The sequence below is a fragment of the Urtica dioica genome, chromosome 7 (assembly GCF_054948205.1).
Source record: "Urtica dioica subsp. dioica isolate 48M chromosome 7, U.dioica_male_clone48M_v1_H2, whole genome shotgun sequence".
Classification (NCBI taxonomy): Eukaryota; Viridiplantae; Streptophyta; class Magnoliopsida; order Rosales; family Urticaceae; genus Urtica; species Urtica dioica.
In genome coordinates this window covers 34,131,789-34,145,940 of record NC_142762.1, presented here as the reverse complement: position 1 = coordinate 34,145,940, position 14,152 = coordinate 34,131,789, and the positions used below count along the sequence as shown (strand labels likewise).

At 32.6% G+C, this 14,152-nt stretch overlaps 2 protein-coding genes across 2 annotated transcripts; one reads left to right on the top strand and one right to left on the bottom strand.

Annotated features, from left to right (window-relative positions):
* Positions 1 to 582: 582 nt before the first annotated feature.
* LOC149390982 (Plastid-lipid associated protein PAP / fibrillin family protein) lies at positions 583 to 2,661 on the bottom strand. The gene is made up of 4 exons (XM_089619351.1): positions 2,373 to 2,661; positions 2,031 to 2,154; positions 1,502 to 1,681; positions 583 to 1,025 (listed from the first exon to the last, which is right to left on the bottom strand). Exons 1-4 carry the CDS (start codon positions 2,601 to 2,603, stop codon positions 835 to 837), a joined length of 726 nt encoding a protein of 241 aa, XP_089475477.1. The 5' UTR covers positions 2,604 to 2,661; the 3' UTR covers positions 583 to 834.
* A 6,591-nt stretch (positions 2,662 to 9,252) lies between these two features.
* On the top strand, positions 9,253 to 11,626 carry LOC149390981 (glycosyltransferase BC10-like). The gene is made up of 10 exons (XM_089619905.1): positions 9,253 to 9,612; positions 9,710 to 9,808; positions 9,920 to 10,020; positions 10,125 to 10,196; positions 10,283 to 10,373; positions 10,605 to 10,685; positions 10,789 to 10,848; positions 10,951 to 11,073; positions 11,369 to 11,407; positions 11,504 to 11,626. Exons 1-10 carry the CDS (start codon positions 9,253 to 9,255, stop codon positions 11,624 to 11,626), a joined length of 1,149 nt encoding a protein of 382 aa, XP_089476031.1.
* The last annotated feature ends 2,526 nt before the right edge of the window (positions 11,627 to 14,152 follow it).

The window sequence follows — 14,152 nt, the reverse complement described above, 5'->3', positions numbered from 1 at the left end:
ACTTGTACATAACTACAATCTAAAATATTGACATATGAGTTGATTCATCTGACTAACTGACTTGACAGCGTATCTAATTAACTGCCACGCTGTCAATCGTCTCAGACGTAGTCACTGCTGACTTGGACTGTACGCTATCACAAAGTCATAACCAAAAGCCATATACACATATTATTTAATACATGAGATGGCTTGCAATTGTATAAGAAATTTTGCATCCAAAACTCCTGTTTCATTTCTTAAAATATTTAGATACGAGTACTAACTCATGTAAGCTATTTCAGTTCACCGAGCCTCGACAGCCTTCAATTTAACGTAGAATTCATATTTAGTTACAAGCAATCATTCATGTAAGCTATATATCATGTTGGTATGATATAATTCGCTGTGTTCTATTCTTTTGTATGCTTTAATCAATCAGATATTCAACACCAAAACCTGTTTAGTTATATATGTGCACTGAAATATTTTCTACCTTAGGTTCGGTCTTCTTTATTTTTCTATTTATTTCTATAATTTATTCCATTAAATTATTGAGAACAGCCATGTTCAATCAGTAGACATTCCAAAGCCGGACCTGGATTAATAAATAAATAGCCATTAAGTGCTTGAAACTGGTATGATAATTTTTATAACAAAAAAAAAAAAAAAAAAATCAAACAAAGATGCAATATGGTTGCCTCCTCCGAAATTCTGCAAAAAAGAAACTTGTAATTACACAGAACTTGCTAATTTTACATATTTACTCGAGAACAAAACACAAGTTTTACACTCAGGGTTTGTGGTCTTAGTAGCTGCTCACATAAAATCACTTTCACATGTAACGTATAATAACTAATCCAGTCTATAGAAAACAAAGAGAGAGCCTTTTGAGCCCTTTCCGAGCCTGATCTTGTCGTCGATGTACGTGATTTGCAGTTTCACCTCGCTTTCGCCACCGTAAGAAAATTCCAGCGATCCAATCTTGAGTTCAGGTGGTTCAAATATCACTTGAACCCATTCATCATTCAGTGCCGTCAATTTCCCTGCTCGAGGAACCATTACACAAACGAGTGTAAAAAAACATGTACGATTACGCCTAATCCAATATCAAATGGAATATCCCTTCTAGGGAAGTTAACTAACATAACATAAGAATATAGAAATAGAAACTTTCTAAAAAGAAAATGTGACCCATGTTCATAAAATCGAAAACTACCCAATTGCTCAAACCAAACTTCCTACCCTGCATGGTATTTTATAGGGATAAAATTTTATCAAATAGTAGATAGTTAGTGGGTTAAAAAAGGGTATTTCAGAGTTGTATTAGTCTTCAATAAGGGAGAATTAGTAGAGAAAGACATTGAATATTTAGATTGGGACTGATTTAATAGAGCCACGGGTCTCTCGAATATCAAAATCCACAATTCTGATAACCAAGGTCTTTAAAGACATGGATGAATATCAAATGATTCAAGTACTACTTAACCTGTTTGTCTAAAATCGGGGATGTTCTTCTTACCTTTTAAAGAGACCTCGCCGTTGACCAAGCCGAGAAGAGAAAAGGAAACCTTGTTTCTCACGATATCGGGAGCTTCTAAGCCCTGAATCATTTCCTTGGTTGTCAGGAAAATCCGGCCAAAAGCACTCCTATAGCCACCCCCGGGTGATGTTGGAACCGAGCAATACATCACATCCCATTCTGGCAACAGAGAAATCAGGTTTTTGTTTTTATTTTTTAATAATATCGCAAACTTAACCATGATGATACTGATCCGGAGATGAAATTCTCTTAGGGATCAAATAATCAAAGGTTCTGAATTCTATACATTTCATTGTCTTACAGACTTAAGTGACAGTTTGGGAATGTTGCTCTAACTTGTTTTCGATGCATTTTTTTTTAATTTAATTAATTGGAATGTTGTATACACTACTGTCGTTTCAGAACATATTACTTTCTACCACCGATTACAAAACTTAAAGACATACACGAGATTTGGGATCAGCTCCGTTGTTTATTTGGTTCATACTTGGTGTGTAAGAAACTTTACCTCCAAAGATAAGAGGACACTTCACAGGCTCGTCGACACAGTATTTCTGCAATTCCTGAGCCACTTCAGCCACCTTTTCGTGGTCTTCCTTTTTCAGCAAAACTCCTCTGTCACTGTCTCTCACCTGAGTCCGAATTCCATTGCCATAGTTCAAATTAGTAAACGGAATGATAATCCCGTCGATCGATCGAATTCCTTTTTTATCTTCTCTTCTTTTACTGGCCCGAATCTGGTAGAATCAACTATGCAGTACAACACAGCAACTTTTTTTCTCTTTGTAATTTCTCCGCATCGTCCGTAGAAATGTGTGAGAACTAACCAGAAGCGAAGTTACGAAGTTACCTTGGAAAGAATGGAAGCCACGAGATCTTCTGGACCGGTTCGGATTCCGACGTTCGGCGCCGAAACGGAAGCGAAAACCCTCGAAGTTTTTCGTCGCTGGCTGCGAAGCCGAACCTGGGGCTGAGCTGAGATTGAGACCACCGAACATCCTTCTGGTCTTGACCTAAACGCTACGACGAGCTTCGGTCGCGAAGGAGAGAGCGACAGAGACGAATAAGCTGAAACCGCCATGGAAGTGTGTATACAGAGTACAGAGAGATGGGGAGAGATATTTCCGTTTTTGATTCCCCTTGAGTGAGAGAGAGAGAAAATGATGGGAAATGGATTTTTCTCTTACGTGTCAATAGTTGATTGGTAAAGTAGTAATCCAGTTTAGGTGGGACCCGCACGTCGCTTGTTTATTGGGTGTTTCTGCTCCACGTAGGCAGAATTTATGTGCCCACCTTATCAAACTATGTGTGTTTTTCTTTCGAGAAAAAAAAGAAAAAATGGTATGAACTAGTCAATCTTAAACTATTGCTTTTGTAAAATGTCATAGTTTCATTTGTTTGGTAAAATAGTCATCTCTCAAAAACTTTAATCAGAGAAAGATGATTGAATCGGCTTCGTCTTCATCGACGGAATCGGCTTCACTCTCGCCGCCGGGGGAATCGACTTCGTCCTCATCGGCGGAATCGGCTTCGTCCTCCTCGACCACCACTCCCTCCGCGATCTCGCCGCCCTCGCCGTCTCCGTCATCGCCGCCTCCGGTGACGACGTTGCTCGGAGAATCGTCTTCGAAGAAGGCGCCCTAAGACCGTCGAGTCTTCTCCCGCAGCGATCCGGTTTCGCCGCCACCGTCGGAGCGATCGGGAACACCGCGAGCGTCGAGGACGCAAGAATCGCGTCGCCGAAGAAGGAGATGTTTCGGTTCTGCTTCAGATCCTCGATTTCCAGATTGTCATTAAATTTAATCATGCCTCGATTAATTTTAATCCAGCCGTCATAAACCTTACATTATGTCTTTATAGTTCGTTGGGATTAAATTTAATCCAACCTAGATTAATCTTATTTTGGCTAGTTTGCTTATAGTTGACAAACTATGGCATTTTGCAAAAGCTTAAGTTCTATTTGGCTATATAGCCGCTTGACCAAAAAAAAAACTATTGTGTTTTTCCCTATTTTTTTTTATTTTAAAGGATCAATATATTGTGTTAATTTTCTTAGATTGCATACTTAGTAGTGTAAACATAAATTATATAATTTGTCCAAAAAAAAAAAATCTATGGTCATTTAGGTATAGCCTTAAAACCAGTGTTTAAAATGTCGGCGAATTTCCTGGAATTTCCGGGAGAAAATCGTTTCCGATGAGCTAACGGCCGGCAATAGAGGAAAATGTCGTTTCCTTCATATTTGTCGTTCGAATATCGTAGAAACGACATGCTGTTCCGGACGAAAACGACCGTCAATTTTCGGTCAAAACGTAGTATACAAGCTGTAGAATGCCCAGGATTTTCGACAGAAGTCGGAGAAAAAGAAAAAAAAAAACGAAAATCGGAAATTTAAATCTTCAATTTTCAGGGTAAAATGATTTTTTTTTCATATAATTCCCTTCATGAATGTTGTTTGTAATGTGACGATCTATCATATATATTTTTTTCATATTTTTTGGAGGACTTTTTGCAAACCACCATTTTTTCCGGCGATTAAAAAAACAGATTCTCAACACAAATTTGAACTAAAATCAGATATCTATACAACTTGATTTACGACTACAAACTTGTGAAGAAGCAAATGGTGAAGTCAAGAGAGTAGGTTTGGAAATTAAAGGAGATGTATACATGAACGTTAGACTACAAACTTGATTGAAACGTGTTTAGGGAGCAATGCTCATATTTTTCTTTTGTATTTTTTTTATTTATTATTTGGCAGGTAGACATTGAAATAATAAAATATATATATATGAAGTCAAAGACCATGGCTTGTAATTATACACATGGGACCACATAGCAGAAACATGGCTGTAATAATAAAAAATAAAATATGGGTATTAAACCCAAAACATTATTATACATATTACTCTCAACAAAAAAATAAATTACCGATACGTATTTATACGTACTAAATCTATAGATATTATATAGAATATATTTTTTAAGTTTCAAAATTCAAAAGTACGTATATATAATTATGTATTATCTTTTTAATATATTTTGTCACATTATTTCCGTTCGGTTTTTCGTCGGCACGTCGGTTTTCCATCGAAAACGGCATTTGAAAACGGCATTTCATTTGCCATTTTTTACAATTTTTCCGTTCGATTTTCCATCGACATGACGATTTTTCGTAAATCAGGAGGCTCGAAACGGCAACAAAAATGACATTTTTTTCCTTGCTTAAAACTAGTTTGTAAGAAAGCTATAAAATAGTGTTAGCTAGCCGTATCTTGTTTCTCGCATATTTGCGGGAGCATAGCATGTTGAACATCTCTTGCGGATGCTTAAGAAGCTCGTCTCGGACGACTATCATAAATATTTCTTAATTATTTTTTTCTTCTTGTTTGAAAAAAGAAAAATAATAATAATGGATGTTGTAGAATAACTAATCTCTTGTTTTTTTTAATTGTCACAAAAATACCAATATTAGTATTTCACAAATACTCTAAAATTAACTAAAAAAAAATTAACCAATTATTTATACAAGTATTTTTTGCAACTAGTCAATTCTCTACATCATTTTAATGATTTAACTCAAGTTTCATTTTATCAAGAAAATAGATCACCCGGTCTAAGTTAATTAAATTAACTGTTCAATTCATTAATTAATTGAACATAACTGAACACTTAATTTAATTATCTAAAAAATTTATTTAATTAACTTAAGTTTGATAGACTATTTTCTTAATAAAATGAAACTTATACTATTTTCAAAAGAAGAGTGGATTATTCAACTATTGGCTTAATTGTCCCATTATTCATTTATGTATTGCAAATTCGCTAAAAATGTCATAATTAATTATTATTTTTATTTCATTCATGAATCCTTTATATTTATTGTAGTACTAATATTTTTATTAGTAATAAAATAAATATTACTAATCTATCATATGAATATTCAATATTATTTATATTAATTTATTTGTTTTAACATACTCCATACTCTACTTTTACTTCTGTACGGTTTACCCTCGTAGTAACGGTTTATCAAGATTTACTTATAAAGTTAGTTAAATACTGCAGTATATCACCGTTGATATGTAATATACCATCAAAATTGGAGGGAATTGCGATAGCTGCCTCGATCCTAATAGAGTTAACACGATAATCAGAATAAGGTTGGACTACGGCTATCAATGTTGATATAGTGTTTAACTCAACGATTTTAACCACATATTTCAAAAAATAATCTATTCATTCTTTTTATTTTTTTTAAATAATCTATTCAACTGTTATATATAAGTTACATTACATTAAATCGAATATTATAACATAGACTATAAAAATAAATACAAAACTTTAATTTAATTTTAATATTTTTTTGGAGCAATATTTTTTTTGAATAACAATATTCAACCATTTACACATCTTGAAAGAAATAATGATCCTTAACTAGCTGATAGTGTATTCCACGTAGGTTTAATTATTAATTGAAGCTAAACATCGTAATGAATCATTGATCTGAAAATTTCGAAAAATATAATACAACTAAACATAAACCTAAATAAGCTATTGGTTATCAATATTTCGTAAAACATTAAATTCACGAAGTACCATAATTCAACTATTAGAAAACACGCATGCATAACAAGTAAGACATATATTGATGCCTAATTTCAACAAAACAAACAGTCTAAGATGTACTTCCATGACAATAGGGGTGGCATAGAGACATACATTTTCGCAGATTTGACAACATGTCTGACCATAAATTCGCTAGAGAACGCGGTGGAACCAGACTTAGGCCGTCTGACTTGCAATTTCCCACGTTTCGTCATCATAGATTTTTTAGAAGGAGCCTTTATCTTTAATAGAGTCGGGGATTTTTACTTCGTCGTTGATTTTGACTTCAAAGCCGCGGACCTAGGACCTCGTGGAACTGGTTGGCGCTGTCGAACTTTGGAGTTTGGCTTCGTCATTTTAGGCGTTTGGGTATTTGAGTGTTTGGCTGTGTTTCGTGAGTGTCGAAGAAGAGAAGATAAGAGAATAGAAGAAGACAATGACGGAGAAGAAAAAGAAAACTTCACGATGACAAATAAGAGAATGGTCAAAGAAATGGCATTTTCACATACGTTTTAGTTGAGTTTCACATATTGTGTTTGGTGGTTTGCTAGTTTCATGACAAAGAAGAAGCGAAGGGGAAGGCATACTATTGTGGGGTATTTATTTTAAAGAGTGAAATCAGTATTATCGATGATATTAATAAAAAATGAATACATAATTCAAAGCGTAGATAAGCTTCCAAATAACAATTGAGGCTGTTCAGAGAAAGGGTACAAAATAATCAATAAAAAAAATCTAAAACTTCTAAAAGATAAACAGTAACAGAGATGTCAATATGCATTTGGCGAGATCTTTACCTTGCCCTCCAAAGAAGCAAACTAATTATTTTGGCACACTATTAAGTCCGAATCCAAGACCATAACCATTTCCCAACTTGAGATCTTCACTTTTTTCTTTCTTACCTTGTACATTCTAACCACGGTCCTTGTCAAGAATGATAAACCCAGTCGATAGTATCTCTCCACATGTTTCTAAAACAACTCTCATGCTAAAGGCCTCTTTTATTGGGCCTTCTTTGAGAAATCCCACCTACAAAAGCAGGAAATGCTTCTCCATTGGGCCAACCCAATTATATGACCCTTGTCAAGGAAAATATGGATTATTCCTAAACTATGACATCCTCAATACTTTATGACTAAAATCCAATAAGGCAAAAGTAATTCAAAAGTATTACTTCCATATATGTGTTGGTACAAAAATACCCTTAATGAAATATATATATATTTTTATTTAATTTTGTTATTTACTTAATAGCCACAAAAGAAAAATTAGAGATCATTTTCCGTTTGGTAGGTGAAGTTAAACAAAAAAAAAACTTTGGAAAATTTGAAAATCTGAAGAAAAAAAAAGTTTGAAAATTTATTGACATTAATGTCAATAAATCTTCAAAGAATTTTCCAGAATCGTTTGAAGATTTATTGACATTTATGTCAATAAAAAGACAAAATGTCAATAAATCTTCAAACGAATTTTCAGATTTTTAAAACATTTTTTTCTTTCAGATTTCTCAAATTATCAGGTACATCCCTAACATGTTGATATGTACGTAAATCGCCCTCTCTCTCTTTCTCTTCGCCTCCACATCAATTCATTTTCTTCTTCTTCTTCTTCTTCTTCTTCTTCTTCTTCTTCTTCTTCTTCTTCTTCTTCTCTACCCAAAATGACAAAAAACACCAAAATCCAAACCTTAAAGTTAAAGTCATGACAAATAAACTTAATTCATCGCCGGTAAATGGAGAAATGCTCGAAACGAGATTGATTTCGGATGTGTAGTTGTTGATTTTCGTTTGGTTTGCTTGAATATATTTTTTTTCTTCACATTTTTCAGGTTTAAAAAAAAATCGTAATGTCAACAATGTCAATAAATTAACTAGATTATTGACAATCATGTAAATAAACTAGACATCCGAAATATGAAAGAAAAAGTATATTTCATTGAGGGTAGTTTTGTACCAACAAATATAATGAAGTCATACTTTTGGATTAATTTTGACATATTGGATTTTGGTCCAAAAGTATTGAGGAGGTTATAGTTTAAGAATAATCCTTATCCTACCCTAAACCAAAAAACTATTAGTATTATACACAATTAGGAGTAAATAAGTTACTTATTTCACATTTCTATTTTTTTAAAGACAGATTTAAGAGTGTTTAGTGACAACTATGTAATTAATGATAAATTAAATTTAAAATGAGGGTGGACTATTGAACTATTGGTTTAATTGCCCTATAGTATCCTAAAAAAAAAAAGAAGTAAACAATGACATATTGATTGTAACCCCCATAAAATTTATCCAATTGTACTTTCTTTTATTCAATAGTTTTGTACATGAACTTAACATCAGGCTATGGTATTGATGAATGGCATGACAGTACTATGGTGTTCGCAAACTCATTATCGATTAGTGGTTTTGATTCTAGCTTGGTCTAATTATACACTGTCTTTAAAATGATGTGGTGAATTCAAAAGCTACCGGACTGAAGAAGCCCTAAAAAAACAAAAAATCACGAACAAACTCATTAACCATCCGATTAAGGAAAGCAATTTCATATTGAAGGAAAACCATTTCATGACTATATCTTTATTTTGTACGCTTATAGGCACCGATTAAAAAAAAAGAGTGAATAGACTTTTTTTTTCATTAATTTGAATAGATGAAGCGTCGATATATATATATATATATATGTGTGTGTGTGTGTGTGTGTGTGTGTGTGTGTGTGTGTATATATATATACATATATAAAGGCTGAACTAATTATTGAATAATTTTTTTTAATGCAAGTACTATTTTAGGCAACATTAAGCCTTCCTAATTTAATGGATCCTAATACTTCAAATTTCGTTTTCTCATATTTGAATTGTTCAATGTTCCCGAGTAATAAGGAAGTTGGTGTGTACAAAAAATTGTATACTTTATTTTCATAGAAAGAAAACAGAAAAAAAAAAAAAAAAAATCGTCCATGTATGTGTTCAAGATCAGAGATGTAGATCGATGTGTTTTTTTTTTTGGGCATATGTAAGTGAAAATCCGAGTATAGTTTAACAACCAAAAGTTACTCAGAACATAGACAGGTTGAGAGATTTAGACATGACACATATTGAGAGATTTCGTTAGCTAAACATGTCAGGCTCTACTAGACAAAGGCAGAGCAAAAGGCCAACGTGGATTCTTTTGTTGGTGTCGTTTGTGAGCTTTTTCATAATCTTCGCGCTCTTCTTCTTCTTCGTCCAAGCTCCGAGACGAGACTCTCTCGGCTGTTTTCTCACTCCCGGTGGCTGCTCCGGTGGGACCGCCCTCTTCCAGAAGCAACTATTCGCCCCCGGCTCCCGGGACCCCACGGACGCTGAGCTGGCATCCGAGGTCGTGATCCGCGAGATTATGCGGACCCCGTTTCCCGCGTCTCAAACCCCAAAAGTTGCTTTCATGTTCTTGACCCCGGGCTCGTTGCCCTTCGAGAAGTTGTGGGAGAAGTTTTTCGCCGTAAGAACCTTGAATATATATATATATATATATATATATATATATATATATATGTATGTATTAACTTTTATTGAGTTCTTAAATTTATTTTTGATAGGGGTACGAGGATAAATTTACCGTTTATGTTCACGCGTCGAAGGAGACGCCGACGCACGTTAGTCCTTACTTTTTCGGGAGAGACATACATAGCGAGAAGGTGACTTGCCCTAGAAGAAACATTTTTTTTTGCTCGAAAAAGTGAATGGGTAATCAACAAAGTTTATGATGATTTTTTTTTTTTTTTTTTTTGGTGAAAAAAAATGTGCAGTTGGGTTGGGGAAAATTTTCAATGGTTGAGGCGGAGAAGAGGCTTTTGGCGAGCGCACTCTTGGACCCCGATAACCAGCATTTCGTTTTATTATCGGATAGGTAATTTATCTCGATTTGTAACTCGAGCTCCGAAATTCATTTTTCTTCGAATTTTATACGATAGTAGTTTTTAATATATTAATTTTGTTTTGATTTTGTGGCAGCTGTGTACCGGTGCGCAACTTCGAGTACATGTACAATTATTTGATTAATACAAATGTTAGCTTTATTGATTGGTGAGCACGCGTTCGATCTAATTCAATTTTTTATTGTAAAATAAATCAGTACGATTAAAAAGAATTTGATGAATCTTCGTCAACAGTTTTGTGGACCCGGGGCCTCACGGAAACGGTCGATATTCGGATCATATGTTACCTGAAGTCGAAAAAAAGGATTTTCGAAAGGGCTCTCAGGTAATATGTAGACCAGCATTTTTTATTTATTTTGATTTTTTCAGCAATATGTCATCCTTTCTCCGTATAACATTTTAGTTTACATGATGTGTGTCTATGGATGTTTCATATAGAGGTGTGTTACCCTATAAGCAGGCCTTTTGCTCTTCAACAATAGTAAAATAAATAAAATCCTTATCTATAAAATGTTTGAAGCTGAGCACTGAAAATTCAAGTCTTATTTTTATGCAGTGGTTCTCTTTGACACGGAAACACGCAGTTATCGTCATGTCGGATAGTTTATACCACACAAAATTCAAAGTTTATTGCAAGGTACATTTTTTTATTGATGAATTAGTGATTTTTCTTAAGAGGAAAATAAGTACCCGTATGAAAGAAATCACATCTTATGGTAATTCTGCTTGAACTTTCTCAGCCAAACATGGAAGGTCGAAATTGTTACTCGGACGAGCATTATTTGCAAACCTTCTTTAGTGTAAGTTTATCAACTCTATTAATTATTTCCTAATTTCCGCGTACTATATTCTAGTATTAAATTTAAATCAACCAGTTTTCGATGATCCCGTTATTTTTTCAGCTGAAAGATCCGGGTGGAATTGCGAATTGGTCAGTAACACACGTCGACTGGTCCGAGGGAAAATGGCATCCAAAATCGTATAGATCACAAGATGTTACTTTTGAGCTCCTCAAGAACATCACGGTACTCAAGTTCTTCAACTCGATTATATTTTTCTTTCACTCATTAATTTTTTTTTTTTTTTTTTTTTATCAAAACCCCTCACCTATACAACATTCACTCTTACAAAAAAAAATCGTATTTTCTTAAGTGGTTCAGCAGAATAGCTGCATTTGACAAGTTTTATATTCAAATAATTTGATTTTAAAATGTATTTTTTTTTCTTTAGGTTATAAATACTTTGCTAAGCACCACTTATTAAGTCGTATGACCACTAACTTAAATCCTGTCTTTGATATTTATGAAAAAAAAAAACCAGTCCATCGACGAGAGCACTCATGTCACAAGCGACTCAGAGGTTTTTTTTTTCCTATAAGATAGAAATGTTGTTCTTTCTTTCGTTACATCTGATATATAAACCGTTAATCAGACGTGTTTGATGTTAATCTCACAGAAGATCGTAATGACAAAACCTTGCATATGGAACGGGGTTAAGCGGCCTTGTCACTTGTTCGCGAGAAAATTCTACCCCGAAACTCTTACCAAACTAATCCATCTCTTCTCTAACTACGCCTAAGCTTATCTAGAAGTTAAGCTAGTTATGTTATTTTTTAAAATTGTTTGTGTTTCCAAAGATATATGATGGTTAAATATCAAAATCCATTCAGTTTACATATACGGAGCTCTTGTATTTCTCAAGTGTAATTTGAAATTTAAGTTTCAAAGAAGAGTTAGGATCGAAGCATCAGGGGAATTTTTTCCGGTTGTTTTGCTACTTCATTATATTACTCTAGATAGGATTTACCATTCTTGTCACACATTTGAAATATATGCATAGAATTCATCTGTTTAATTTTGTATGTTTTGATTCACATGGATAATTTATTTATTTTGAAAATTTGGGTGTCGAGTTTTTATGCTTGAATTCAAGCTTTGAAAAAAAAAATAGTGATTTAACACTAGGGTGTTCATGCAGGGTCGGACTCGGAGCCAGCAAGTAGACACATGGGAGCACCTGTTTTTATTTTATTTTTATGTTAGGGTAAAAGTTTAAATGTCAATGAAAGAGAACTATAAATAATTAAGATTTGCCTAAAATAATAACTAAACAATTAAGATGGCAATAATTAAATTAATTATATATACATAGTAATTAAAAGGACTAAAAAGTTAATATATATATATATATATATATATATATATATATAATTAGATGGGCAAAGATTCATTGCTATTTATTGACGGCACGTGACCCACATGTAAGATGGGATCCACCTATTGTGAGGCATTGGTATTTCTTATTTTTGGGAGCAAAATGCCACCCCTTCCAAAGTTGTTGTGTGCAAGACCGGCCTAATACATTTCGAGGCCTTGGGCGAAAATAAAATATTAGGCTTTTAAAAAAATATCAAAGAAATGATGATAAATTAAAAAAAAATAAAAAAAATCTTCAACCATCTCTTATTAAAGATTATGACCATCGGCATCTCACTTTGTGCTTTAAGTTGTCCTAACTCAAACAATGCATCTCTATTTTTTTGTGTTGGGCATTTAATTACCCTGATGCTAGCAATACAATTTTCTGGTTTGTGACAATGATTTAACAGTCAAGAGCCCATTTCCTTATGAAAAAATTGTCATTTCTCAAATCTTTTTTTTTTCATATACCGAAGCATATTTTTAACAATAATAATTATTCTATATTCTCATTTCTTATAAAGCAAATTAACATCCACAAAATAATCTAAATAATTATAACTCTCTAAGAAGAAAAAAAACCCTAAAAAAATTAAATCATCGAAAAAATTAAGGAAATATAAGACTTGATTTTTCTTATTGTTTTCCCAAATTTGTGATAATCTAAAAAATCACACTTTTTTTTTACCAACAAGCCTCAATTTCTGCTCTTTCTTTCTTTTTCATCAAACGCACGCATACACACACTAACAACAAAATATAGTTGGGACTTGGGATGATATGGTATATGGCTTTGACGTATCAAGTGAAAAGGGCTTACAAAATTAACTCATCATAAAAAAATAAAAAGAAAAATTGTACAAAATAGTCATTTGAAACTTATTGATTAGAAAAATAGACAAAGATTCAACTTTTCAGCAAAGTAGCCAAATTTACGTTTTAAATTTTTTTTTACAGCCAAGATTAAATTTTTTTACGATTATTATAATCAATTTATCACTTTCAAAAAAATTAATCTTGGGGTCAAAATTTATTTTGAAATCAGATGGCTGCACATTTTAGCTATTTCTTAAAACAAAAGTTGACTATTTTACAAATTCATAACTTTAAATTGGCTACTTAGCTACTTCAGATGTAGCTAAATAGCCAATTTAAAATTCTGAATTTGCAAAATAGCCAATGTTCGCCTTAATTTAGTGAAATGGCCAAATGTACAGTAATTTGGTTTAAAAAAAATTGACCCCAAGATTAATTTTTTTGAAAGTGATAAATTGCTTATAATAATCGTCAAAAATTTTAATCTTGCCTATCAAAATTTTTTTGAAAACGTAAATTTGGTTACTTTGCTAAAAAGTTGAAACTTTGGCTATTTTGCTAATCAATAAGTTTCAAATGGAAAAATTGTACAAAATAGCCATTTGAAACTTATTGATTAGCAAAATAGCCAAAGTTTCAACTTTTCAGCAAAATATCCAAATTTAGGTTTTCAAAAAAAAAAAAAAAATTTGACATCCAAAATTAATATTTTTGACGATTATTATAAACAATTTATCACTTTGAAGAAAATTAATCTTGGGGTCAAAAAAATTTTGAAACCAGATTACTGCACATTTTGGCTATTTCACTAAATTAAGACAAACCTTGGCTATTTTACAAATTCATAATTTTAAATTGGTTATTTAGCTACATCACCCTACTACATATAAAATAAAAATTCATATATAAATGTAACAAATACAATTTTACTGACAAAAATGGATATATTTTCAATTAATATTGCATTTTCAATAATGTATTTAATTATAGTACTACGTATAAAAAATAAATGAATAAAATTATGAAAATGGATGTTTATAAAAGAAAATAATATTATTCAAAAAATTGATATGTTATAATTGAATATTTA

Excerpts from the sequence above, each read along its gene's own strand:
- LOC149390982 (XM_089619351.1), bottom strand. The coding sequence starts at position 2,603 with ATGGCGGTTTCAGCTTATTCGTCTCTGTCGCTCTCTCCTTCGCGACCG. Across the intron at positions 2,155-2,372 it reads TGGCTTCCATTCTTTCCAAG|GTGAGAGACAGTGACAGAGG; the intron begins GTAACTTCGTAA and ends ATTCGGACTCAG. Across the intron at positions 1,682-2,030 it reads GTGTCCTCTTATCTTTGGAG|AATGGGATGTGATGTATTGC; the intron begins GTAAAGTTTCTT and ends CTCTGTTGCCAG.
- LOC149390981 (XM_089619905.1), top strand. The coding sequence starts at position 9,253 with ATGTCAGGCTCTACTAGACAAAGGCAGAGCAAAAGGCCAACGTGGATT. Across the intron at positions 10,197-10,282 it reads AATGTTAGCTTTATTGATTG|TTTTGTGGACCCGGGGCCTC; the intron begins GTGAGCACGCGT and ends CTTCGTCAACAG. Across the intron at positions 10,686-10,788 it reads AATTCAAAGTTTATTGCAAG|CCAAACATGGAAGGTCGAAA; the intron begins GTACATTTTTTT and ends GAACTTTCTCAG.